Source organism: Mustela erminea, chromosome 11, assembly GCF_009829155.1.
Source record: "Mustela erminea isolate mMusErm1 chromosome 11, mMusErm1.Pri, whole genome shotgun sequence".
Classification (NCBI taxonomy): Eukaryota; Metazoa; Chordata; class Mammalia; order Carnivora; family Mustelidae; genus Mustela; species Mustela erminea.
This window is the reverse complement of record NC_045624.1, coordinates 50,220,559-50,248,071: the sequence shown is the minus strand read 5'-3', so window position 1 is coordinate 50,248,071 and position 27,513 is coordinate 50,220,559. Positions and strand designations below refer to the sequence as shown.

Sequence of the window (27,513 nt, the reverse complement as noted above, 5' to 3'; positions counted from 1 at the left end):
AACAAATTGTACTTCCCACCCAATTAAAAATTAGCTATCATTTGAGTGTGCAGAGTGCTAAGCACATTCTCTTATTTAACCCTTACAACAACCCTCAGGGCTATTGTAATTAATGTCAGTTTACAGAGGAGTTAACTTAAGGCACGTAAGTGTTACTGTGCAGGACTCCAGTAGGTCCCGTCAGCACAGAGTTCAGATCCTTGGGCTGTCTTCCTCCAATACTCACCAAATGTAGTTTCATCTGACAATATGATATGCTCCAACGCAGGGTGGGTGACTTAAAAAACCTATAGATTTTCTATCCTATAGATTTTTCATATCCTACCCAAACTGTAAAGATTTTCTATGTCTTGGTGCAGATGTATTATCCATGCTGAGCTACAATTTCATTTAACTGAGTAAGAAAAGCTGCATTTCCAGAACTTAGTGCATTTGTTCTGTTGGAGTTTGGGTACCAAAGTGCAGTTCCCACACTGAAATGAAAGCAAGCATTTAGCACTTCAAACTTCTATGGGTGAAGAGGCAGAAGACATAGGGTTGGGAGTTGGGTGTTACATTGATCATGCTGCTAAGTGTAACATCTGGAGCTCCTGTTGATGTCACTGAACATTCTAAATCAGATATGAATTAAGAATTGTTGATGGTGGGGGACAGGAGACAACAAAACCCTTCCTTCTAGTCAGGAAGTAAAGAATTCCTATCTGAAATGGGAGGCAAGGTCATCCATCTTCTGTGAGAACAGGGGAGAGTAGAGAGAAGCTTGAGGAGCATGATGTTATAAATTAACCATGAGGAAGACTGGGAGAGAATGATTATAAGGACACTTGTGCTGGGTGTCTGCTGGTTCAGTTGAATCAGAGGTTTACAACAGTGCTGCCAATTGGCAGATGTGTGTGGATTTTTCCAGTAATGCTCAGATTGTGTGGAAGTGGACAAAGCAGATAGATGGGTTGCTCCCAGGCTGGGTGTGTGTAGAGCAGATGCCACAAAAAGCAACACAGGTGACAAAGTAGAGGACACAGGCAACACAGTGATTGAAAAGATACACGGAAGGGAGCCTGGGTGGCTCAGTCATTAAGCATCAGCCTTCAGTTCATGATCCCAGGGTTCTGGGATCGAGCCCCGATCAGGCTCTCTGCTCTGTAGGAAGCCTGATTCTCCCTGTCAAATAAATAAAATCTTAAAAAAAAAAAAAAAAAAGATACACTGAAATTGGCTAAGGAAGGAAAACCACAAGGGAATGATCAGGGACTGGGATTTTGAGGAATTCAAGCAAATGGAATAGAGATTACAAGAGACATGGAGTAGTATGAGGCTGTATAATGGGATTTCAAATTTTAGAAGTGGAGTACTTCTGGAGCAATGACAAGTTTAAGTTGCAGCCAAGAGAAAGCAGTACTGAATTAAAACCAAGTAAAAAATGTTGAGGTTATAGTGGCACTAAGGACAGGTTATTCATTCATTTTTATGCAGTTATTACCAGTATAATTTTTGTTTTTAAAGAGTAGGAACAGATTATGTAAATTCTCAGTTAAACGTAGTGAAGTTTCAGAAGTACAGGAAATAGCAAAGGGTCGACAAAGATATTACGAATCTCACTCAGGTAGTTCTGCCTGTGAGAGGAAGAGCAGTATCTGGAAGATGCCAAAACCACAATGGCCTCTGCTGCAGACAGTGTGAGAGGACAAGCTGGCCCCACCTTCAAGGCTGCAGAGGTTTAAAGGCTCGGAGTTTTTATTTTTTTCTTTAAGATTTTGAGACAGAGAAAGAGTGGGAGTGACTAAGCATGAGGGGGCAGTGGGTCAGGAGAAGCAGACTCCCTGCAGAGCAAGGAGCCCCAAGTGGGACTCAATCCCAGGACTCAGGGATTGTGATCTAAATGGAGGGCAGCAGCTCAATGGACTTGAGCCACCCACGTACCCCTGGAGAAGGCAGTCTTCAGTAAGAAAAGCGAAGCTGGAGTTCTGTCAAGAGGCTAATAGATGACCCGGTTTATATGGATATGGAGTTTTAGAAGATAGTGTAAAAAGGCAAGGTTAATTTATGAGATACTACTCCAAGGTAATGCCTGTGTGACCTTTGACAGCAACAACCTCTCTGAGCCTGTTTAGATATAAAATAGGAACGATACTTGTCCATACACCTTATGAGGTAATGAAGATAAACTGAGAAATCAATGTAATGAACTTTATAAAGTGATCTGAGTTATAGGGGTAGAATTTGGCCAAAATGTCATGTGAAAAAATGTATTTGGCTTAACAACAGATTAGAGCTACGTGTAAAGATTCTATGATGCCTGTGTTTTATTCCATATGGAGTGTGAAGCTACTTAGACAAAGGGAGATTAAAAGAAGAGCAGTCACTGGGGTGCCTGGGTGGCTCAGTTAAGCATCTGCCTTTGGCTCAGGTCATGATTCTAGGATCCTGGGATTGAGCCCCACATGGGGCTCCCTGCTCTGCAGGAAGCCTGCTTCTCCCTCTCCCACTATCTCTTTCTCACCAATAAATAAAATCTAAAAAAAAAAAAAAAGGCAGTCAAGGGTATCAAAAGTTCTAGAGATCATCAGAGCTAATTTAGAGTACAAAACACTAGCTATGACAATTCAATCACTGTTAACCTTGGAAGAGGTTAATTTTTCACTGTGACTTTCAATGAATTTGACATGGTTATAAAATGAAAAGTATTCCAGGGATGCCTGGGTGGCTCAGTGGGTTAAAGCCTCTGCCTTCGGCTCAGGTCATGATCCCAGGGTTCGGGGATCAAGTCCCAGATCGGGCTCTCTGCTAAGCAGGGAGCCTGCTTCTCCACCTCTCTCTGCCTGCCTCTCTGCCTATTTGTGATCTCTGTCTGTCAAGTAAATAAATAAAAATCTTAAAAAAATAAAATAAAATGAAAATGAAAATTATTCCAATGCATTAAGTGCTTTCACAGATGTCAATGCTCAACAGCAGTCTTACAATATAGCCATGTATGGCTATGTAAATTTAGCAATTCAAGGGCTTAATCACCAAATTTGACTAGTGGCTACTGTATTGGACAGCCCAAGTTCAATCCATCACAGAAAATTCTATCAGACAGTGCTGTTCTAGGCAAAATTCAGAGTGTAGGTGGCACACTTGGAAGAGACACTCCTTAAAAACCTGACTCACTTGTGATAGCAGCAAGCCACCTATAATGCAGCAATAGGCATGAAGACACGGGTTAGACAGTGCTTTTTAAAATTCTTTCTTAAGATTTTGTCAGAGAGCGCATGCACAGGAGCACACTTAGAGGGGGAGGGACAAAGGGAGATGAAGCAGGCTCCCAGCTGAGCAGGGGCTGGATCCCAGGACCTTGGGATCATGACTTGAGCTGAAGGTAGATGCTTAACCGACTGAGCCACCCAGGAATCTATCATCTTTATTTCTAGAACAACATATACACCTCACAGCTGGGAATCTCACTTCTAAATTAACTATAGGATCACCAAATGTTATATATAAATCACCAGGGGCACTTAATGAGTACCACTGTCCTAGAACACAGCAGGTACTTAGTAATTATCTCTGCCAACACAGGCTTTAGTTGATGTAGAAGGCACATAAGTATATCAACTCTGGGCCTTCATGTCTTCCCATAATGATCTAGAATTCTTTTTAAGCTAAATTTCTGTACTGTCTCTGAATACCACTAACTTCTACAGTTAACAAGTTCTCTGTTACAAAGGCTTTTCCTCTGAATTATAGCAGGCTTTCTGTTGCTTTCCCAAAATTGTTTCTGCATGTTTCCTGACTTCTTTGCTTACTTACATTTCTCTGTAATTAAAAATAAGATCCACAAGTCACAGATTGCTTTGTCAGGCCTTAACATCAACCTCCATCACCTCTGAAACAATTGACAGAGCCTCTTCCCAGTCTCTTTGTCCCACAGAGGGCCTTCATCACCACCAGACTTCCTTCACTGAGAATTTCACCACCTCCATAAAACTTCTAGGGCCTATTCTCAATCTTATGGCATGGACTATGTACGCAATAACTTGGTACACAAATTATAGTTATATGCCCCAAAACTATGACTAGAAGCACGTTAGTTTATCCACATTTGGCATTAACACTCCAGTGGTCATTCTGGCTGAGGAAACTCTATAAAGATGAATTACTGAAGTGTTGTTCTAGTTCACGGTGTCCTAGGGGAGTAAGAAAATACAAGTACTCTAACTAGAAACACTGCTCCACAAGTACTTGAAACTGTTTCACTCAAAATTTTGGCATCAGTCATTAAATCAAGCACATTAGAAAAATGATTTGTGATTGTTTTTAATTATCTTAAGCCTTATCACATAATTTACAAATTTGTGCTGATGATGTATCTCCCATTTTAACCCTTCTAACGAGTTGGCAAAAGGACCATTACCAATCATACATATATGGTATTTCCACAGTTGTCTCTCTGAATAGCTATTTAGAAGACAATCCTGAATTATAACTTAGTCTGACTTAGTAGATAATTCACAAGCCATGTCTGCTGCTATATCCTGTCACACTGAATTTTAAAAGCATCTGACCTTAGATCATCTATAAAATGAGAAGTGTTAAATACTCTTTATTTAATATTATACATAAACCACACTAAAATGCCTTTCATTAAGCAAAAGGCAACATTTTAGATGCAGGAAATTTTAATTAAATTGGCATAGTTAAGGAAAAAAAAAAAAGTGGACACTGCCAGCTTATCTTCAACCCTTGCCTTTAACAGGCTAACGAACACAACCTGAAACACAGCTCAGTCTTGCTGGTTCTGAGACAGTGAAGGGATATCCTCAGTATTTAAATATATTAATATAACCAGTTATATAAATCTAAATATAAAACCAATCTCCTATAAGTTTAGAGATGGCATTTACCACCTCTGTGAAAAGTTGAACATTACTAATCAATTCCGATCATATTTTTAAAAGGGGAAAACTGACAGCACTTGCTGAACCAGAATTACTATCAAAGTTCAAAAAGCTGATCATATTCATTTAACCACAAGCCAACCTTATTTATATCAGGACTGTCCAAAAGAAATATTCTATCGGCCATTCATGATCTGAATTCTGGTGTATGAGATCAATTGAACACATAAAAAAAAGTCATGAAACATTTTTGTTTTGCAATAAATAAGGCAATGGCCAATTATTACTCCTTAGTAGCTTTTTTGAGATAAGCTATCAAGTCTGCTCTTTCCCCTGTCTTCTTAATGCCAGCGAAGATCATTTTTGTCCCAGGGATGTACTTCTTGGGATTCTCCAAATACTCCATCAGTGTCTCCTCTCCCCAGGTGATGCCTAAAAAGGAGGGATGTATTGTTAAATATTTTACACTCCTGATAAAGGATTTACCATTGGTTATATTCATGCAATTTGTGCTTCTGTTATTTACAAACTGCCCCCTGCCCCCAACCCCTTACCTTTATTCTTGTTGGCATCCGTGTAAGAAAATCCAGGGGCCTGGCCGGTCTTTCGGCCAAATAAACCATGGAGATTTGGCCCAGTCTTGTGCTTGCCTCCCTTTTCCACGGTATGGCACTGGGCACACTTCTGAACAAAAATCTTCTTGCCCTTCTCAACATCACCCATTTTTAAATCTAAAAATGAAAACACTCAATTTATTACTTTTTCACTCCAGGTAAAAATCCAGTGGAAAGCAATCAGTGGTTACTCCACTGACAATTACTACTGACTGCCAATCTAGGATATAAGAACCAGGATGAATCTCCGAATCTCGTTTTACTCAGTACACTTGCAACAAGACTCTAATACAGAAACCACTAGTTGGAAGGAGAACTTCCCTAAATACACATCCATGAGTGTTTATGACGGAATTAAACACCAAGTAAGCAAAGTGGGAGCGTAGTTCGAAATGGTTTCAAAAGTTGAGGTCAAGGTCACAAAGAGTCACAAATCTGAGTAGAAAACCATGATTACATTAAGCCAAAACCACAAAAATTTCAACCTCTAAGTAAGTCTAATTATTCATACTACAAATCGAAGCCACTTCGCTGATTAAGTTAGAATGCGTTTAAAAAACGTAAGTCGTGCTTGATTCAGGCCGTCACTATTAACTGCCTTACTGTGTAGGTGAGAGGGCAGTGGCGGGCTGCGAGGTCTCCCGGGGACATCCGTCCTCTAGCTCTGGGATCTCAGGAGGTAACCACGAGGTCACCCAATCAGGCCGGTTTCAAGGAGACTGATGAAACCTACCTTCCCGAGATGCCTAGGCAGGTTAAGGGGGAAAGCGGGAGGTGACCCAGAAGAAAAATGACCTCTTTTCGGAGAAGCAACAGTTTTTCCCTCCCTGTGAAGGAGAATGTGAGGCGCTACACGCGTCCCTCACATTCCCGCCCTCATCTCGTTTAGTTTTGTCACTTCCACAGCCCCTCAGCCCGGACTACGAGGGCCTGGGTCTCGGTCGTATTGTACCCAAGTCTCCTCCGGCTTTCACGACCCTGATCGAGTCCATATCCCCACGTAGTCGGGCTTCCGCCCCATCTCAAGCCGTAACCCATCGGGTGCTGGCTGGCCACAGGCTGGGGTCGTCGTCACTCCCGGGCCTGCCGGCCTCACGTGGGCCTCACCCGCAAAACCCGGGCGCTGGCCTCAGCCTGCCCGCGCACCCTTCAACGTAGTCGCGCGCCCCCGCGCTCGGCTTCCCGCCCGCTGCGGCCTCCGCGCCGCGCGCTCACCGCTCTTTCGTAGCGCGCGAAACAAAGGTGTCCGCTCGCAAACCGGACGTCCCGCTCTCTAAACCCAAGGACACGCCGGTCTGCACCTAAGTACCGGTGTTGGTGCAACCGAGCTCTCTCCGTCCCTTCGCGGCAAGACGTGCGGCTGCGCCGCCTGGCACGTGGTGACGTTACCGCGCCTCATTGGCTCCAGTCTCCAGGGCCTACGTCAATGACCCGCGCGTATGCCGGCTAGCAGGGTAGGGTGTGCCGGGCGGGTGCCCTTCTGCTCTCTTGCCGGCAGTTACGACAGGCCATTGGATGTACGACAACGAGGTGGTGCCGGAAGGGCTGACATCACCCTTCTGCCCGTGTGTGCATGCGTGTACCCAAGGGGAGGGTGGAGCGGAGTTGCGTGCTGGACCGAGGGCGTTATCCTGCCAAGGTAACTGCTCTAGTGCTCGCTGACGTAATGTGCTTAGAGGGGAGGTGTTTTGCCTGCCCCGAGGGGAACGCCCTGACTCTGGCGCACGTAGAGATCTTCGGGCTACGGTGCCGTCAGCTGACGACCTTTACCCAATTTCTATCGTGTTTCCATGAATGGTGCCAACCGCACCCAAAGGGAGTAGCCTGGAACTAAGAATTGTTAAGAATTGGACCAGAGCCCCTGACGTGTTCTTGGTTCGCCTTCATTCTGATACTTGAAGTCGTGTTTCAGATCTCCCCTTGATGGACGCCCCAAGATTGTGGAATGGGGAAGGTTCTGCAGCTGCGGCAGAAACTGGACTGTAGGTCTGGCCCCACACCTGCCGTCTTCTTTTGTGCCGACAGCCGTCTCTTCCTCGCGTTGCTGTACGGAACAAGGAGGATGTGTAGGCAACATTAGGAAGAAACATTTTTATGTGATTAGAGAAAAGTTGGAAATCTAGAGAGGATTTGCCTCTCATCCTGCCTAGGCTGAATGATGTTCAAGTAAGAGAATGCGGTTGGTGTCATATGAGAAATGCAGGTTTGGTACTACAGCTTCCAGTTACACTTTTCCTCCAGAACTAGCTCCCCTTCCAGACATGGTCAGTTCCACTGGCAGGTTTCTTCTTGACTCACTTGTCCCTCTGATTGAGACCCCAAGTCGTGAATGAATTTTTCCTCTTACATTCTAGCGCTGCCTGCATTCAGTCATATTTACTGAATACATACTATGTACCTGGAGTAAATCATTGAGGACTCTTTCTCTGGTGGAGCTTACGTTCTAGTAATCTTTCTTCTGCCCCCAATTTAAGCAATAGATATTAGATTGCCTTGCAACCTTTCCAAATTACAGGTACTATGATATCTGCTCCAGACCACCCATCTCTCTGTATAACTGGATTCTTCTTTTTGTTTTCTGTGTCCTGACTTCCAGTTCCCTCCTCTATAACTGCACACACTACTGCTACAAAAGCGGGCTGTGAAACAGCAGAAATCACACTTACTCAAGACCTTCTGTGGCTTTTGGAAGCGACCAAGATAGTGAGCATTTAGGTGTACTGCTGAAGTGGGCTTATTTGACTAACCAAGTATTTAAAAGACCAAGCTTAGCAACACCTTGAAAATTTACCCTGTACTTTGGAAACCAAGTACTGGTGTACTCACCCATTTCCCTCCGAGAAATATGTGTGGTCTTTAAATAGGTATAGTTCTATCAAAATCTGTTGTGTTAGTTATATCAGAAGTTACTAGTCCTTTTTCAGAGGAGTGGACTCATGGGAAGTATCATTGTGCTGATACTGCAGATCGTGTAGATGTAATATTAAGTCACTTGACCAAGTGAATTGATTGACATCATTTAAAATTTATTCCCATGAAGGGGAGAATAGAAAACAGAAGTTCTTAATACTTGTAATTAAGAACATTGTGGATAGAGTCTTGTTATTGAGAGTAATGGGAAGATGAGGAAAGAGAAAACAGCAAAAGTAAATAATTGGCACATTCCTTTACTAAAGCAGATACCATAAATTATGTTTTATAATATCTGTGTATTCAAGTTGGAAAAGACAGATAGTACTTACAGTTTACTCAAGATACCTGAGAGAATTAGTTGAGAACAATAATATTCTGTTTTTTATTCTATGTCATGTCTTTTCCACCTACCTCTATCTTATCCAATATGTTTGATAGTGGCTGGTAAGGAGTATAGCTATCATAAAACAAATGCCTTTGATATTTCCTTCCACCAACATACTGGATGCCATATTTTTAAAGACCCTTCTGATGAAAAAGATCTAATAAGATACCTTTCCCCCAGATCAGAACATTTAACAAAGTCACATGAAAGAAAGAGAAATCGGATTGGAGGCAGGGGTGATGTGGGGAACAAGAACTGAAAATGAACATGGCAAGTTTAAGCTGACTGTAGGGCCATCCTGGGGACTTTTGCTGAAGTAAAAGAACTTTAGGCTTTAACAGCAGCTCAGCAGAATGAAAGTAAACCTCATAAAAGGTAAGAGTAAGGGGGTGAGGAGGTAGGCTTGGCTGAGACCCCAGCATAATGCTGAAACACTTGAATCCAAAGGATAAGTTATAGTCTGTTAACCAGCAAAGGGAAGATCCAGGTTAGTCTTGTTAGTCTTGTTTGGCTTGGCCCTTGATGATGTAAGGAAGAACTGACGTTCTTTGGGTTCGAAGCAATTGGCCAACAAAGAATTCTTGAGACGTCTTTGATGCAAAAAGGTGGTTTTAGTAAAGCACGTGGGCAGAACCTGTGGGCAGGAAGAGTTGCACTGGGGTCATGAGGAGTGGTCCATTATATACTGTAAAGTTGGGAAGGGATTAGGGAATAGCATAAGTCTCTAAGGAATTTGGAAGCAAGGTTTCCAGGACTTTGAGGGGGCTAGCTATTGTTGGGAAAGGTCATTTATTACTGTTAATAAAACCTTAGTCATAAAGCCCTTCAGATTTATATCAGTGGGCCTATGCTTGGGGCAGGGGTGCTTGCCAACACGCATCTTGGGGGGTTTAGAGAATAAGTAAATTTCTTTTCTTTCTTTATTTCTTTCAGGAGATTTTATTTCTTTGATAGAGAGAGAGACAGCATGAGAGGGAACACAAGCACGGGGAGTGGGAGAGGGAGAGGTAGAAGCTGGCTTCCTGCTGAGCAGGGAGCCCGATGTGATGATGTGATGCAAGTGTTGATCCCAGGACCCTGGGACCTTGACCTGAGCCACCCAGGCGCCCAGAGATAAAGGAAATTTCTAAAGGATTTTTTATATGTTAAGTAGATTTACAGGATTGGGGGGGCGGTGGGACGAGGAAGTCTTTTGCCCTTAGCAAAGTATTAATATCGATGCAGTTGAGTCCGTAGAGGACTGTCACTCTGCCAATTTCAAGGACTTGTCAATAGGCTGTAGGTAGTAAGGAAATTTAATAATTTTTCTTCTTTGTTTCCCACATCATTAGGTACTGGGTGGAAGGAAAAAGTATTCCCTGAGAATTCATAACTGCAGGTCAGCCCTCATGCAGTTTTAGGGTTTGATTTTAATCTACCCACATGGTCTGGGAAATCTCTAGCGGAAAAGTTAACACCGTAGTTCTGGATGAGCAGTGTGTTCTGGTGTCTGGCAGAAGCAAACATAAATCTGCAAAGGAGTATTTTAACCCAGGCTCTCAGGATTCCCATTCTCAGTGGGAATCCTGAGAGCCTGGGTTCTTAGGCTTAAGAAATGCCAAGCATAAGATCATCATGAAAAACAACAAAGAGCAAAATTACACCCTCAAAGGGCGGTAGGAGTTGGAATTCTTAGATATCATTGCAGACGTAAAAATATGACCAAGAAGGAGATGTGTCCTCACTTTTCTGTATTACGAAAATAAACTTGTTCATTATTGAGTAAGCACAATGTAGTGGTTGTATATAGGTAGCTCACAAGAAACTACCCAATCAGAATAAAATCTCACAATTTATACAGCTAAGTTAATTATAATGCCTTTATGCCATGCTGTTTTTAGCTAGCATGTAACAAACATGAGGCTTTAGGATCAATAGTAGCCTGTTTGCTTTTGGCAGCACAATTACTGCTTGTTATTTGGATTAATTGTAACCAGTTTTCTGTAGGAGGACTTGTCATCATAGTTTGTGGCTAGATCCTTCTTGGTTGAGTTTTTGTTTTTTTTTTTTTTTCAGTCTTTCACCCTAAGTTCACTCAGGAATTGGCGATTTGTTTAATTAGTTATCCTCATCCAAAAGAATAATAAAATTTATTTTCTGAAAGAACAAGTAGTTTTATCTACGTTAAGGTCCTAAAGGTGAAGAAGCTCTCTCTTCCTAGGTGTTTACATACCGCAAGGGATCAAGCCCAGACCTCTCAGAGAGTCTTACATTCTTAAAGGCTAGAGTGAGGACTTCGGCCATTTTGATTTTCACAGGAAAAACTTAGAAGGGGGAAACAAGAGAAATGGTGTCATTTTCCTTTATAAACAAAGAAAATTTTTATTTACCTTTTGAATGTATAATATGAAATGATATTTAAAACATTTAGACAAAGTAGAAAACAGAAGTGTTTGCAATGAACAAGAGACTATCAAAAACAACCAGGCAGTTGTTTTTGTTTTTTTTAAGGATTTTATTTGACAGAGTACAAGCAGGAGGAGCAGTAGGAAGAGGGAGAAGCAGGCTCCCCTGAGTGAGCTTGATGCGGGGCTCCATCCCAGGACTTTGGGACCATGACCCGAGCAAAAGGCAGAACCTTAACCCATTGAGTCACCCAGGCACCCCAACCAGGCAGATTTTTAAAAAAGCCAAAGCTAACTTGTAGAAATAAAAATTATGATCATTGAATTAAACTGCATATAGTATGATAAGCAGACATTTATTATCTTACAGTTCCTGTAGAAGCAGCTTAGCTGAGTTTTGGTTCTGGCTGTGTTTGCAGTCAAACTGTTGAACAGAGATATAGCTATCTGAGGTGTCAAATAGGACTGGAGAATCCAAGTCTCTCTGCCTACTTGTTATCTCTGTCAAATAAATAAATGAAATCTTAAAAAAAAAAAAAGAAAGAAAGAAAGAAAGAACTCAGTTTGCACAGCAGATCCCTGAAATTGGTGGGCTTGACTTCCTGGCAAATTGCTGCATTTTTCCACTTTTCTATTCAGGACCACTAAATGCTGAGATATAGATGCATACCAAAATAAAAGCATTCGTTGTGTTCTAAAGTGTTTTTTTTTTTTAAACTTATTATTTGTGTAAACTACTTTTTGAGGCAGCAGCTTTCAAGTCTGAAAAGGAAGTGATGTTTCCATTAATCTTTTTCTGGGGGAAACCTTAATTCTATAAGATCATTGCTCTAACCCCTGAGCTATGGAGGCTTCCCCTGGGGGAAACCTTAATTCTAAAGATTTAACATCCTCTAAGTAAAGTTTAACATAGCAATATTCCATAAGCAGCCTTTTTATTGTCAGACCATTTTAATATAGTAGAAGGTATACTAATATTTAAAAATATATGTATACATAACAACTACAGCATATAAATCCAAAAAAACATCGTACACTGGTCATGTATGACAGATTTAAACCACTTGTAGGGAATGTAATGGTTTGGGTTTCAGTGAGGTTTTCTATGTTGGGGTTTTAATGTCAGCTCTCTCCAGTACAAACCTTCTTTTTGGTATCTGTGAGTTTTGGAAATGCTTTTAGGTCATAAATGTTTGATCTTTTGTTGGGTAACAAGGTGGGGATGCATAGGTAGATAGCAAGCTTTGTTCTTAATCTTGTATTCTGAATGTTTGTCCTTTGTTAGATATGTGGTGTACAAAATATTTTCTTCCAATTTGTAGCATAGCTTTTCATCCTCTTAACAGGCTCTTTTATACAGCAAAATTTCTAAGTTTTGATGAAGTCCCCTTCATCAGTTCTTTCTTTTATGTATCACATTTTTGGTGTCAAGTCTAAGAATTTATGTCTGAATAGAGCACATCTAACAAACATTTTCTCTGTAAGGCACATCCCAGACTTCTTGCACTTAGGGATATTAGATAGCACTTCAGCACTGAACTTGGGGACTGTCTTAAACAGCAAAATTACCAAAAAAAATACAAAAGTGTGAAAAACGTGGCATGAAGTAGAGCGTGAAAAGGACGTTTTTATTTATTTATTTATTTTTTTTTTTTTAAAGATTTTATTTATTTATTTGACAGAGAGAGATCACAAGTAGGCAGAGAGGCAGGCAGAGAGAGAGAGAGGAGGAAGCGGACTCCCTGCTGAGTAGAGAGCCCGATGCAGGACTCTATCCCAGGACCCTGAGATCATGACCTGAGCCGAAGGCAGCAGCCTTAACCCACTGAGCCACCCAGGCTCCCGAAAAGGACGTTTTTAATATGAGAACTAAAATAAGAGAATAAGAGGGCAGTGTTCAACCTCAGCTGTGAATTCTTTCTGTCCTGGAGAGTTGATGTATGTCAGTTTTCTGGTAGCCTGGTGTGGAAGGAGGCTGTACCTGTCAGCACTGAGGAGTTGGTATTTATAAGAACATTGTGCTGGTTATTTTCTTCTTATCTGTCTACATCCATTTTCCACCATTCTTTGCCTTAGTACAGTGGAATTGAAGCACCTCCTTACTCTCTGGGTTCTGGTTGGGTTTATCAGCAGGAGGCACTGTAACACTGGATTTGACCTCTCCTAAAGGGCTGGGAGTAGTACGATTTCCTAAACATTTCCTAAACCTTTTGAGCCTGTGTAAATCAGGCTGTTTTCCCCAATGCCAGTTCATAGTTCTTAGTATCTTCAGCCAGTTAGAATCTATCTTTCATTTACCTCCTTTCCAGAATGTTCCTAATGTCTTGGCTCTATTCCCCCTACTGACCAGGCTGGTTTATACTTTTTTGTGTAGGATAAAACGAACAAAAAAATACAGTAAAAAAAACGAAATAATTTGCCATAGTTTTAACATGCTATTTGGAGTAAGAAAGAATAGATGCATGGATTCAATATATCTTAATCTGGAAGTCTCCATAAATATTTATCAAAGTTGAGCTTATGATGAGCATACTTGGAGGATAGGTATTCGCTGTCACCTAGTGAGGCCTTAACAACCAGAGAGTTAGGAGTAGGTCTGACATCATCTTAGGAGTATTGAGGAGTTAGGGCTATGGACATTCACTCTACCCACCTCTATGCAGGAGTGACACAGCCTTCTCTCTTCACACATACCCACATAGAGGTGGGTAGAGTGAATGCCCATAGTCCTAATGTAGTTCTGTGTACCTGCAATCAAGGGGAAAATGTATAATTAAAACCCCCAATTCCCATACTGCAGAGTCCCATCTTCCAGAGTTTTTCAGAATTGTAGTCTGATAATAACCTGTATGATAAAAAGATCAAATTAATTTGAGAAATGTGTATATCCCTCCCTTCCCCTCACGTTCCCAGATATGTTTCATATTAAAGTCTGTGGAGAATTCTGTGATTAGTAATGTGATGGTTTTGTTGCCCTTAGTTTTCTCCAATATTATTTTTATCACATAACTTTTTGCATCCCATAATACCTAATATAACAAGGGCTCTAAAATTGAGATTGAAAAAAAATTCCATAATTTTGGTCCAGAATAGTTTTAAAGGAGGTCTAATTAAATGACATGGTCAGGAAACATAAAAAATAAATGAAATCTCAACAAAACACTCCTTAGAAATTCCTTATGAACTCTTCTTGATAAACTATGTCTAAAATAAGCCTTTTGGCACATTAAATGAGTTGACTTGCATTTGAGGGTTAGCCAAACTCTTGGTAGACCCCTTCCAAAAATATATGGCTTTAGAGTAATTGCTATCAAGCCATCTGCTATGATGTATATGTTTATGTCCCCCTAAAATTCATATGTTAAAATCCTAACTCCTAAAGTTTATTAGGAGGTAGGACCTTTGGGAGGTGATTATTTCATGAAGGTGGATCCTTCATGAATAGGGTTAGTGCCCTTACAAAAGAGGCCCTGGAGAGATCCCTTGCTCCTTCCACCTTGTGAGGTTACAGGGAGAAGATGGCCATCAGTGAGGAAGCAGACACCAAATCTGCCAGTGCTATGACCTTGGACTTCCACCCTCTAGAACTGTGAGAAGTAAGTATTGTTGGTAAGACGTCTAGTTTATGGAATTTTATTTTAGCAGCCCAAATAGACTAAGACACCATCCTTTCTTGCCACAATTAGAACTAACCAGTTACTAATTAAAGCCATTGTTAGATTTTCATAATAAAATAGATTTTTTTCCCTGCATAAAAGAAATAATTATGTTTCTCTGTCAGGGAGCTAAAGGAAAAGAAACATCTAGCTTTGAATGTGTGTATGCAAAGCATTTTCGGTTTCATTTTTTCTACCAACTTATTTTGTCCACATGTTTACTTAAAAAAAAAAACCAGGGCCCATATATTTAACTTATTAAGTTAATGTAATTTATAGAGCTGTCTCGCAATTAACTGGGCATTTGAGTTTTGTCTTTTGTATTTGGTGTTATTTTGTACAAATATTTACAGAAGGGGACAGGGTTCACATTTATTAAGGTACTATAATTGTATAGACATCTGTCAGTTACTGGGGATAGAAATTTCAACTACTCATTTTTGTAAAACAGTGAGGTAAATTTTGTCATACACATTGTTTTTCAAGATTTTGGAAAATTTCCTTGGAGTATAATTTGAAAATGAGATTAAAGACTTTAAATTTTTCTCATTCTAATATTTTATTGAAATTGTTAAACTTTTCAAGAATTAAGAACATCTCCTTTTCTGGGTTCCTCTGACCAGATCCTAACTTAAGTTCCTGAAAACATAAACTTCATTAACAAGATCATTATGGCTCTTCTAGAAAACAGAATCCAACAACATGAAGAACTGTTATAGTTTTACTTTCCTTGCAAGAAGCTGGGTTTCAAAGGAAGGGATGAATATCTCAATTGTAGAAATAATAGGAATTATGGCCATAGAATTGGTGTTTCATCCCTGAATGCTCCTTATCCCTGAGATCTTTATGGTCTTGTAGAATTGATTTATGGAAACGTTTTTGTGCACCAGTTTTTGAAAAATTGTTCTTAAGCTCCAGCAGGTCAGTCTGAGGCTTGGCCACTCCAGCTCTAGGAATCCAACCCAGAATAGGTCTTGTTTCTTCATCGTTTTCTATGTCCAAGGACAACTGTTCTTCTCGCTTACTTAAAAAATGTTCTAAATCTAAAGCTTCCAAGTCTGGTTTACTTTCTAAAATACTAGGCTTATTAAGGCTAACAGAGTTTTGACACATACTACACTGGTCACGTATGACAGATTTAAACCGCTCATATGGAATATAATGGTTTGGGTTACAGTAAGGTATATGTTGGGGTTTTAATGCCAGCTGTCTCCAGTACAAATCTTCTATCTTTTTAGTATCTGTGATTTTTGGAAATGTTTTTATGTCACAAATGTTAGCCAGATCTTTTGTTGGGTAACTAGGTGGGGATGCATAGGCAGATAGCAGGTGTTGTTCTTGCTTAATCTTGTCTTCAATTTCCTGTTTTTTATGGGTGGCTCCCGGCAGTGTGTTATCACGAAGTGCCATCATTTCTGTAGAACTGGGTATAAAGGTATGAAAAGTACACAAAACTCTAGGGGTACAATCTGGACAGGAAGGTGGTTTTTGCTGGACAGTAGCCTCTAGAGGACGTCGGTTCTGAATCAGTCGAGCAATTCGTCCTTCCAAGGGCCTTGGAGGTTTTAAAACAGGATGGAATTTTTCTTGCTGTAGTGGTGGGATAAAAAGGAGGAAATCAGTTAATAAATCTGGCATTGTAAGTTTATCACTACAAGTGGCAGGTCAAATTCGTACCTATTTTCACTGAGTAAACACGGTATGGGTATAGGAGTGCATATTGCAATGTTTATTTATTTATAGACATTGACATTTATGCCGTAATAAACACGTTTTTCTCTTCTACTCATATGGAAAGGGGATAGATATTTTTACTTGGCTATAGAAAAACTCCTCTATGTAGGAAGTCTTTTCTTTCAAACTTTTAGAGATATTGAAGGGATCTCAGGAGCAAGACTTCTGCCATCCCGAACAGTTGATGGTAACAGTTATATGCAGTTATTTAAATCTCAGTGAAAGCTTTCTTTATTTGGCCAGCCCAGCCGTTCTTAAACCTTGGTTGAATCAGAATCAGCTTTAGAGTGATGTGCTGTGCTTAGAAAAACACCCATCTGTGGGGAGCTTGTCATGTCTGTGCTTTTTGAGATGTTTTACAAATATTGTGAAGTCTGTCTGGTAACTGCAAAAGTAGTGTGGGTATTTAAAAGGTTATTCATAGATGTCTGTAGTGGGGGGACAGGAGGAAGAGGGAGGAGTTGATGAAGAAGGGGCAGGTGGAAACTTCCTGGGATGATAGTAATGTTCATTATATCCGTAAGTGGTTGGGTTACAAAAATATGTGCATTTGTCAGAACTCATTGAATGTATGCTTAAAATTTGTGCAATTTCATTGAATGTGTACTTGCCTTAAAAGAAAAACTGCAACAAATTGAGCTCTATTTAATTGTATGCATGCTGAATATTTAAGGCTGAAGTAGCTTGTTGTCTGCAATTTACTCTGACATGTGTAAAACATAATAAAGTGTATTGATGGATCGTTGGAGGGATAGAAAGATGGGTAGATTATGTGATAAAAGAAGTATGGTAAAATGCTAATGGTAGAATCTAGATGGTGGGTAGATCAATGTTAACTGCAAAATTATTTCAACTTCCCATATGTTTGAAAATTTTAATGCCAGTATATTGAAGAAAAATTTAAAAAGAATGGATGGGGACGCCTGGGTGGCTCAGTGGGTTAAGCCGCTGCCTTTGGCTCAGGTCGTGATCTCAGGGTCCTGGGATCGAGTTCCGCATCGGGCTCTCTGCTCAGCAGGGAGCCTGCTTCCCTTCCTCTCTCTGCCTGCCTCTCCGTCTACTTGTGATTTCTCTCTGTCAAATAAATAAATAAAATCTTAAAAAAAAAAAAAAGAATGGATGGATGGTGAGGATGGAATTGATAGCAGAGGTAATACAAACGAGAATGGTGACAAACTGTATTTTGGATTTAGAAAACAAAATGGATTTAGGAGTGTCTTCTTGGATTCTAATTTGCTTGGAGTTGGAGGAATTTCCATGTTATTAACAGATCTGTTATAACCTTTAGGCAATCAGGTTTGAGTAGATACTATGAAGAAAAAAAGAAACTCCAGCTCTTTGAAATACTGTGTTAAATTTTGATAAGGTAAAAGTCTAAGTTGTATCATATCCTACTTTACAGTGTCCTTTTATGCAAAAAGCAGTTTTAAGTATCTGTATTTCATTCTACTACAACAAAATATTCTAACACTTTGTACCACTACAACATGCATTCCCAGAGTCTGTTGTCTTTTAGAAACCAGCAAGACTCACTAAAACTTACTTTTAAACTAACTATTTTAGGCATATTTTATCTTGTTATTAATAAAAATTTAGTTGATGATTTATTGCAGAATAATTTTTCATATAATATACTTGACAACCATCCTTTGTATAATTATATGTGTATTTTTTGGTAAACATGATAAAGCTGCTTTCCTATAGGGTCAAATCTGTGGAAATCTGGACAGCTGCTAAACATGCTTGACAATGTCAGTGTATGTATAGTGTGTTCTAGTATTAGAGAATATTTGCTGCAAGTGTAACATAAAGGAAAAAACCCTTCAGTGAATGATAAAGCACAGTCTGTGTAACTACTTCAGGTGTTTCAGTTTTATCACCTTGGGAAATAACTGAAGCTAATGTAAAATAAATGAGTTCAGTCTAAAAAGAGTTCATACTGAAATATCTTATAATTACCTTTTATGGATCTTTCCACAGTTTATATCTTTGAAAATACTAATTTTGTTTTAAAAACTTTGTAGTTTTATAGGATAAAATCTAGGCCCTAAATAAAACAACATATGTGTATACTATTACATCATTATATTTCAAGTAAATCAACAGATGATAATTTCTGTTACTAAGGGCTTGATCATTTCTTTCAGGTCATTTCACATAACTGATTAAAAAATCTGTATTAATATTGGCAGAGAATTTATTGCTTTCAATTTTAATTCAGCAAACTAATTATTGTGGGTATTAGGAAGAGGCCCTATCTCTTCAAAAGCAGTGATACTGTACAAGATACACAAATATATAAAGATGCATGGAATTTATTAAGAATCGCATTAAAGGGTAAGCATTTGTAAACTGACTCCTTTGTAAATTTTAGAAGAATAGTATAGTAGAAAATCTGTTTAAAAAAAGAAAACATAAAACACCAGTGCTGTGAATAGGAAAAGAAACCTTGCCTGTTTTTGAAATAGTGGACAAGGGTATTCAAACTGGTTCAACTCAATTCAGAATTAACTTCTAAGATGAGTTAAATTTTCCCTTTGCTAACTTGGTCACCACGACTCACGAAGTAAAGAAAAAGTGGTAGGAGCCTAACACCTGGATACTTTCACCCTAAATAACTGAGAGTTGACTGCAATTACTTACAGGCTCTGGGTCAAATCCTATCTGTCCAGTTAACTCTGCTATCTCCTTTTCATGGTAATCATCCAGTTCAAGGGGGTTCATGGGCCCCAGACCTTAATGAAAACATCACATCTTATTACATTGTTAGAGTAAATGAAAGATGACACTTAAATGACCTTTTATAGAAAAACTTATCCATTTCCCTTTGTAATATAATTAAAACAAATAAATTAAAATGAATTTTACCTCCCAGTTTCTCACTAAGAGAAGCTTACCACCCACCCTAACTTCTTTTAGTACTTTGATTAAGAAACAGGGAAAAACACTAGAAGATATAAGCTATATAGATATAAGAAGATATCATTTATTTATGTTTTAAATCTGTCACTATATAAGATATAACAGCATTTCTCAAATATTCTAATTTTGTTCTTTTTACTTGGATTAAAGTAAACCCATACCTGTAAAATCATGAGTGTACGAAGTGATCCAATGGGACCTCTCAAGATTTCTTTGTATGTTGGCTTCTCTTAGAGAGCTAATAGGGTCCCACGAATTTAAAGTAGTGTTAGGAGCGAAGGTTTTAGGAGGTTTTGGGTAGAATATAGGCTTGTTTTTCTCAACGCATTTAGGAAACTAGAACATGAACATAAGAGTTTATCATCATTAATGTTATCTAGTAGAATAAGGGCTGATTGACTATGTCAGTAGGAAGGAGGGTAAAGGAAATTCTAAGCTGAAATCAGATATTGTTTTTTTCCTTCATTAGTTACTAACATTCTTCAACTTAACCATATTTAGAGTTAAATACAATATTTTATCAAAGGAATGGTGAGGTCTTTTCTGAAAGTTTTTTTTTTTTTTTTTGCTTTAGCAGGGACTCTGTCTGATAATGTACATTGGAGAAATGTCCCTGGGAATACTCTACCTCCAGTAACATTTTGTTAGAGATATAAAGGCTCTGAGGTACTCCTTTGGCTAAATACAGCCAAAGTTGTGCGCCTCCTACTTCCTTTTCCTTGCCTGAAATGGCACCATTTGATATATTATTATTTTTTTTTTTTTTTGAGAGAACGGGAGGCAGGGATGAGGAAAGAGAGAAAGAATCTTAAGCAGACTCCACGCCCAGCTCGACACTGCTCATTCGACCTGAGCCTAAATCAAGAGTCTGATGCTTAACCAACTGAGCCCCATTTTATTGATTTCTGATGAAGTTTAAGTCACTCAAATCCAAATAAAAATTTTTATTCTGTTGACATAACTGTTTACTATGGATTTTATTTTGTATTTTCAAAAGGAGGTATAAAAGTAAATGACTGAGTTTCATTGTAGTCTTTTTGGCGGTTTAGAAATTCACTTTTTCTCAGATTGATAACACTCAATAATATTTACTGAGTACCTATATGGGCAAGGTAGTTGCAGGGAACAAGGATGGATCAGAAACAAGTCATCCAGGAATATTGACTAGAGGGGAGATAAGGCATGGACATAAATGACTATAAGATGAAAAGTAACTCTTGGTTATAAAAGAGGTTAAGAAAGAATTATTTGTTAAAAAAAAAAGTAAGAATTATTTTTAAATTCAGAGGAGGAAGAGATTGATTCCAGCTGAACAGGGAAGTAGGGCTGGGAGCAGAGAAGGGACACAAGAGACCATGTTATGTTATATTACAGAAATAGGCCTTAAAGGACATGCAGAGATGGGGAGGCCCAAGGAATAGTAAGAGCAAAGGTATGGATGGTGGTGGAAGTATTGAATTAACTTTCTTGAACACTATGCATTTGTCCTGACAGTCAGGCCCACCCTTACCATTTGCAGGTCTTAGGGCTAGAGTATAGTGAGAGCCCACATTCCATCAGTCTAACTAGCTTAATTTATAAATTAAGCAAATAAGTTGCTAAAGAAATAAAATGTGTTTCATCCTTCTACCTTGACAAAATACCTTCATGACAACTTGGAAGACCACGTTCAAATTTAGACTTCTTCAACTATCCTAATTCTGTATTGGGATATGGTAGTTCAGAAAGAGCTAGTTGGTGGCCCTTGGCCTCAGCATCTCTTACGGCTTTCTTCCTGCCCCCAATTCCATCTCAAATGATGAAGTGTCTTGAATATAAGGGTACCCGGGCCCTAGGTTCAAGCTCCATTATGCCTTTTACCTCTGCTTCCAGCAAAGAGCCACCACTTGGCCACCCCTTTGAGCTAGAGGTATATACTAGCTTAGAAGCAGTGTCAACCCCGGGAGGATGGACCTGAGGAAGAGGCCCCCACAAAGGCCGTAGTACTGGGGTCAGTGCCATTTTGTCAAGGATTTCTTCAGTCCAACATCAGGCTGGGGTGGGAGACTGGGGAACATGGGCTCTTGATAGATAGATCCCCTTGTACCCACAAACATTCTGTGCCATAGGGAGGGGTACAGCCAGAGGAAGGCTAGGGCTGGGCCGAAAGGCATGGAGCCTTCTAAAGTTCTGGATCTAAGGATGATGCTGATTATAGCAAGCTTTTGAAGTTGGAATGATTCCCATTTTCCATATATGGAATAGTCATGGTAAAAGGCACTTGACAGAAGACTGTTTCAAGTATTAAGTAATCACCTCTATAAATCTTTAACAAATATGTGGCTTGTCTATTCTTTGTTCTCTCTCTCTCTCTCTTTTAAAATATTTTATTTATTTATTTGACGAAGAGAGAGAGCACAGCGTGGGGAGCCGCAAGCAGAGGAAGAAGGAGAAGCAGACCCCCACCGAGCATGGAGTCCGACATGGGGCTCCATCCTAGGACCCTGGGATCATGACCTGAGCTGAAGGCAGACACTTAACGACTGAGCCACCCAGGTGCCCCATTCTTTGTTCTCTTTGTCATGATTTGCAAAGGCAACTTAGAAATCAGGACTTTTTAAAAAAATATTGTTCCAAGGGGCTGGATTAACCCTGTGTCTTAATCTAATTTAAAGAACTGTAATGATCTACTGAAATACAGGCAAGGGTACAGAGGAAGAAAGAAGGGGATGTGAGATTTTATTGGAGCCCGTGGTGTCTTGGAAAGAGTTTAAAGAGTCAGGAATAGGGACACCTAGATGGCTCAGTCAGTTAAGTGTCTGCCTTTGGTTCAGGTCTTGGTTCAAGTCCCACATCCAGCTCCTTGGACAGTGGGGAGCTTGCTTTTCCCTCTGTCTACCACTACCCCTGCTTATACACTCTCTCTCTGACAAATAAAATCTTAAAAAAAAAAAAGAGGAATATTTGAGAGTGGAGAGCTGGCCGATTTTCGGTATGTTAAGGCAATGGTATATGGTATTCTGAGAGGATGGTGAGAGGGGGGCTGCTGGCAATCATCCATACACTTGATAGGAATTTGTTGATCCAATGTCCTATTCACAGGGTGACGTTTGTGTTTGATACGCAAGACAAGTACAAAAGCAGGAAGAATTCTGGTTCCCGAGATATTATGTAGCTAGGCAGATACTCCAGTCTACAAAGGAGTGGTGTCAGTTGTTTTAACTGAGGAATACATTTTCAGAGGAGTGGTGCCATATAAATTGTAGTTACATTCCCTGGTAGCCCATAAAGTCTGTGTAACTCATAAGTCGCCTAATAAACATTTACTGAATACCTGGTACATGCACAGCTATATGCAGGCATCTAAGGGTCTGTGATAAGGACCAAAACTCCATAAGTTGCCATAGAATAACAGAAATTAATACTATTACAATACATTAAAAAAACCAAGAAATTAAGTATCTTTTTTTGTTCTTAGTCTTGAATGATGGCACTTAATCAGGTTTAATAGGGGGAATAAGAACAGGTTTATTTTGGAGACCACTCTGCCCTTTGGAGAGCTTAGTACTGGATATCCTGGCTCCTTAGTGGATCATGTTTCACTTAATTTATATCAGCATCATTTTACATTAAGTTGTGATTAGAAATTATTTCATTTATATACGAAATGAATAGAGAACACAAAAGAGAGTGTGTGTGTAAATAAGAGATGAGAGACTGGCAGAGGTACTTTCCTTTGGTATCTAGCTAGGACTTGGGAAGAGAGAGATGAAGGAAGAAGAGGTTGCACAATAGGAGGAAAGTCGGCCTGTGATGGAGGAGGAAGAGTGGAGGGGCAAGACCATAAATGGGGAAGCCTGCAGGGTAGAGAAGAGAGAGCCTACGAGTTTATTTCCCATTCTGGATGCGTTAGCTGTTGCTGGAGATGAGCAGGTGGGAGGGTGGGGCCCAGGGTCCAGTTGGTGATGGGAAGGTGAACTGTGGGCAGCCAGTTATTTGATGACACATCTTTAAAGGAGGAACCTGTGTCCTCGCCAAATCTATTGTGGTTATTTGAGGATGAGTGTCGATTATGGGTGTTCTTGTGGAGAGACAGAACTGTCCTAGTAATAAGGAATGTAACTTTAGGAGGGAAATGGGCACTTCATATTAGAAAAACAGCAGGTAGTTCAAGCAGGAAACCACAATCCTCTGTAGGGGTGATAGGAGTGGATGCTCTTTCCAAGAGAAGCCAAAGGTCTTTCCAAATATTTACAGTTAAGGAAAATTGGATAGCAGGCTCAGTTAGGCTTTGAAAACGGTTTGTTGGTTAGAGAGGTTTATGGCACTTGACCTCCGTGGTTATTATATCTCATCATACTGAAAAAATCATTACAAGGGGCAACTGGGTGGGCTCAGTTGGTTAAGTGTCTGACTCTTAATTTTGGCTTACGTCATGATCTCAGGGTCATGAGCCCCTGTGTTGAGCTCTGAGCTGAGTCTGGAGCAGAAGGCAACTTTAACCCTAAGCTTTCTGTCTACTAATAGTGCTGAGTGCTCTTACATGCATTTCATTCTCAAGACAACCCTACAAGGTAGAGTGCATTACAATTGCTATTTTATCTATGAGGAAACTGAGGTGGTAAAGGGTTAAATGTATTATTCAGGGCCATACAACTGATACATTTTAGAGCCAGGAGCTGTGCCACTTTAAAATGTATGCTCTTTACCAAATGTTACACATGTTGTCTTATTGGCTTGGATAGAAACACTAAAATATGGCTTCTGCGGTTTTCTGTTCTATAGCCAGGAGATATATTTGGAATGACTTAAGTTACTCATGTCCTTACCCCTCCCTCCCACCCTCAGAGAATGACGATTATAATTACGTCATCAGTTATGATGTGAGTAGAGTACAGCCTGAGAATTGGGATTTCTAAAAGCACCTCAGGTGATTCTAATGTGCAGCCAAGGTTGAGCACCACTGTTCGAGCAATAGGAAAGGTAAATACTATAAAAATATTCTCCTTTAACAAAAATAGAACATTGCAGATAAAGTTGACCACTTCCACCGGTGAAGTGGTGAAAGGCAGGGGAGGACAAGTATAGGTATTATCGTAAAGGGGGAAAATGAGTCACGAGGTACTCCCATCAAGCTCAGTATTAATTTATTTTTATTTTTTCATCCAGCAAAGTGCAAAACTTGATTAGAATTAGGGATAAACCAGAAAAATAATTGAGAAGTTGACGAGATTAGAATAGATTAAGAAAAGATTAATCATTGGAAGAAGAGTCAGATAAATCAGTCAAAAATATTTATATACAAAGTGCTATGGGAAATATACATATTATAAAATATTCCATTTTTAAAGAGCTTGTAACTTAGTTGAAATATAAAATACATGTGAAAAATTACTGGTTACTATAAGTGTTACATAGGGGCGCCTGGGTGGCTCGGTGGGTGAGCCTCTGCCTTCGGCTCAGGTCGTGATCCCAGGGTCCTGGGATTGAGCCCCTCATCGGGCTTTCTGCTCAGCAGGGAGCCTGCTTCCTCCTCACCCACCCTCTGCCTGCCTCTCTGCCTACTTGTGATCTCTGTTGAATAAATACATAAAATATTTAATAAAAAAAAAAGTGTTATAGAAAGTCAGAAGAAGAGAAATCATTTCTATTGGAGTAATAATGCTTATAAATTATAGCACTTTCTATTTTCCAAAGTGCTCTTATATCGTTCATATCCTCATATCCTGTGAAGTTTATAGGACAGATTTTACTGAAATCATATAGGTACATTTTACTAGTGAAAGCTCAGAGAAGAGAAACAATATTTCTTACATCACCAAGAGAACAAATGGCAGAAATCGGAATAACTAGAACACAGGTCTGCTGATTTGGTTCACTTTTTGATGTGCAGCAGAGACAATGAGAGTTGCGCTGAGCCCTGAGGAATGAGCAAGTCTGAGATAGGTCAAGGGACCCTGAAAGGAGAGCACTCCAGGAGTGGGTCATGGCCATCCACCTGTTCAGGGACCGGGAGCTGAGCCAGGCTGTAGGAAGGAAGGCAAGCCAGACTCTGAAGGGTCTTTGGAGCTCCGTTAAAGCCTTGGGATTTACACTTAAGTAAAGTGGAGCTAGTCAAGACTGTTGCAAAGGGGCAAGATTTGGGGACAGCAGCGTTTTCCTGAGCAAGATGAAGGGAGGGAGATTGAAAGAAAGAACTGAATCACAGAGCTGGAGACTTGGGCTATTACGTGTAATGACAGAATAGTCTCAAGAATAACTTCTATTTCTAGGTTGCTTTGATATACAGCTTGCATGGAAGAATGAAAGAGGTCCAGTAAGATAGATGATTCTTTAAGGATTTTTCTTGATGTACAACTTTACAAAGAACAGACACGAAATTGCTTCCTTCAGAGGTGTCTGTGTGACACCGCAGGGACCACACTCCAGCCTGCCACAGTCATCGCCTCAAATAAAATTCAAATGTTTCTAGCCTTGTATAATTATTTCTTGCCCACCTCATGGATTCTTAGATGCAAGAGGATGATATATGGAGAATGCTTGGCACTGCCTCTCACAAACTAACTGGTCAATGTCAGCTCTTATAATTTTCAAATGTGTAGATCTTTTCCTTCAGGATTTAAAATTTTTTCTTTCTATCTACCTGGAGCCTTGGTACAGAGGATAAGAGCAAAGACTGGAGTCTGACAAGCTTGAGTTCTATGATTATAAGATATCCACAAACTCTCTGAGCCACAGAAATGGGAATGATGACCCTAAGTTTTGGAGTTCATGTAAGGGCTAAGTGATATATTGTATCCAAAGTGCTTAGTGTGTAGCAATTTCTCAATTCACAGTGGCCATTGTTTTACTTTTGATTCTATACAAATATTGTGCTTGGAACAATAAATTATAAATCTTCTTGAAAAATTTTCATTTACTCTGTATATTTGGAGTTACTTAATATACGGTGAATTATAAGAATAGAGTTGGGGAGTACACAGTGAGTGAAACGCACCCTCCACCTTCTTTCAGTGGGGAACCTTTTTTTGTAATCATGGAAATATATAACTGCTCAAAGTATATGAAATCAGCTAAGAAAATAAAGAATGTGTATCATGGTCAAAATCTCAAGTTTTTTAACCAGATAGAAAATAAAAGAATCCATCTTTTGGGTTTTTATAAATGTATACAGTAAAAACATTTTTTACTTTGTTTTAAACACACATTTTAAAAGGTACTTACATCATAGTATACACCCTGTCCTGGCCAAGTCAAGCCTTTCTTTTTTGAATCCATTGGAAGATCAAGCAGTTCATATCTGTAAGGATTACCTGAAATTTTCAGGAAGAGCACAGTTATCCTGAATATACAAGAAAGTTTTCTGTGAATGGGGTTTCGGGGTGCAATAAATAGAAATGAGATGATGGGGTAGAGAGCAATGCAGGTGCATGTTTTAGCTACTGTTATAGCTTTGTTTGAATTCTTCCTCCTCTTAATGAGCAGCACACGGGCCACACACAGTGAGACTGAGCCTCTAACCTGAGGTGTGGCCAGCAGCACAAGAGAGCCCCATACTGCACCACTCTGATTAATGAAAGGGATTCGCAGGTAAGTTGTTAACTTTTTAAAAAATTATCATATAATGTATTATTAGCCCCAGGGGTACAGGTCTGTGAATCATCAGGCTTACACAATTCACAGCACTCACCATAGCACATACCCTCCCCAATGTCCATAACTCAGCCACCCTATCCCTACCCCCCACCACCCAGCAACCCTCAGTTTGTTTCCTGAGATTAAGAGTCTCTTATGGTTTGTCTCCCTCCTGATCCCATCTTGTTTCATTTTTTCCTTCCCGACCCCCCAAACCCCCAACGTTGCCTCTCAAATTCCTCATATCAGGGAGATCATATGGTAATTGCCTTTCTCTGATTGACTTATTTCGCTTCGTATAATACCCTCTAGTTTCATCCATGTCATTGCAAATGTCAGGATTTCATTTCTTTTGATGGCTGCATAGTATTCCATTGTGCATATCTACCACATCTTCTTTACCCATTCATCTGT

General features: G+C 39.8%; 2 protein-coding genes and 1 long non-coding RNA gene across 3 annotated transcripts in view; 1 reads left to right on the top strand and 2 right to left on the bottom strand.

Annotated features, from left to right (window-relative positions):
- Positions 1-4,280: 4,280 nt before the first annotated feature.
- LOC116569107 (cytochrome c) lies at positions 4,281-6,846 on the bottom strand. The gene is made up of 3 exons (XM_032305114.1): positions 6,707-6,846; positions 5,432-5,608; positions 4,281-5,309 (listed from the first exon to the last, which is right to left on the bottom strand). Exons 2-3 carry the CDS (start codon positions 5,598-5,600, stop codon positions 5,161-5,163), a joined length of 318 nt encoding a protein of 105 aa, XP_032161005.1. The 5' UTR covers positions 5,601-5,608; positions 6,707-6,846; the 3' UTR covers positions 4,281-5,160.
- Positions 6,847-6,938: 92 nt separating this feature from the next.
- LOC116569108 overlaps positions 6,939-27,513 on the top strand; it is a 56,851-nt gene continuing 36,276 nt past the window's right edge. The window contains exon 1 of the long non-coding RNA XR_004276854.1: positions 6,939-7,130. This is a non-coding gene — a long non-coding RNA (uncharacterized LOC116569108). The remainder of the gene's footprint in view (positions 7,131-27,513) is intronic.
- Positions 15,375-27,513, bottom strand: part of C11H7orf31 (chromosome 11 C7orf31 homolog) — a 41,756-nt gene continuing 29,617 nt past the window's right edge. The window contains exons 7-10 of the mRNA XM_032305113.1: positions 26,689-26,777; positions 19,647-19,821; positions 19,207-19,298; positions 15,375-16,419 (exon numbers count right to left, since the gene is read on the bottom strand). Coding sequence (XP_032161004.1) covers positions 15,598-16,419; positions 19,207-19,298; positions 19,647-19,821; positions 26,689-26,777 — 1,178 coding nt within the window. The 3' untranslated portion in view covers positions 15,375-15,597. The remainder of the gene's footprint in view (positions 16,420-19,206; positions 19,299-19,646; positions 19,822-26,688; positions 26,778-27,513) is intronic.

What these genes read in the sequence shown, in the direction of transcription:
- LOC116569107 (XM_032305114.1), bottom strand. Translation starts at nt 5,600, where the DNA reads ATGGGTGATGTTGAGAAGGGCAAGAAGATTTTTGTTCAGAAGTGTGCC. An exon ending in GGATGCCAACAAGAATAAAG is followed by an intron (nt 5,310 to 5,431) that starts GTAAGGGGTTGG and finishes CCTCCTTTTTAG; the next exon opens with GCATCACCTGGGGAGAGGAG.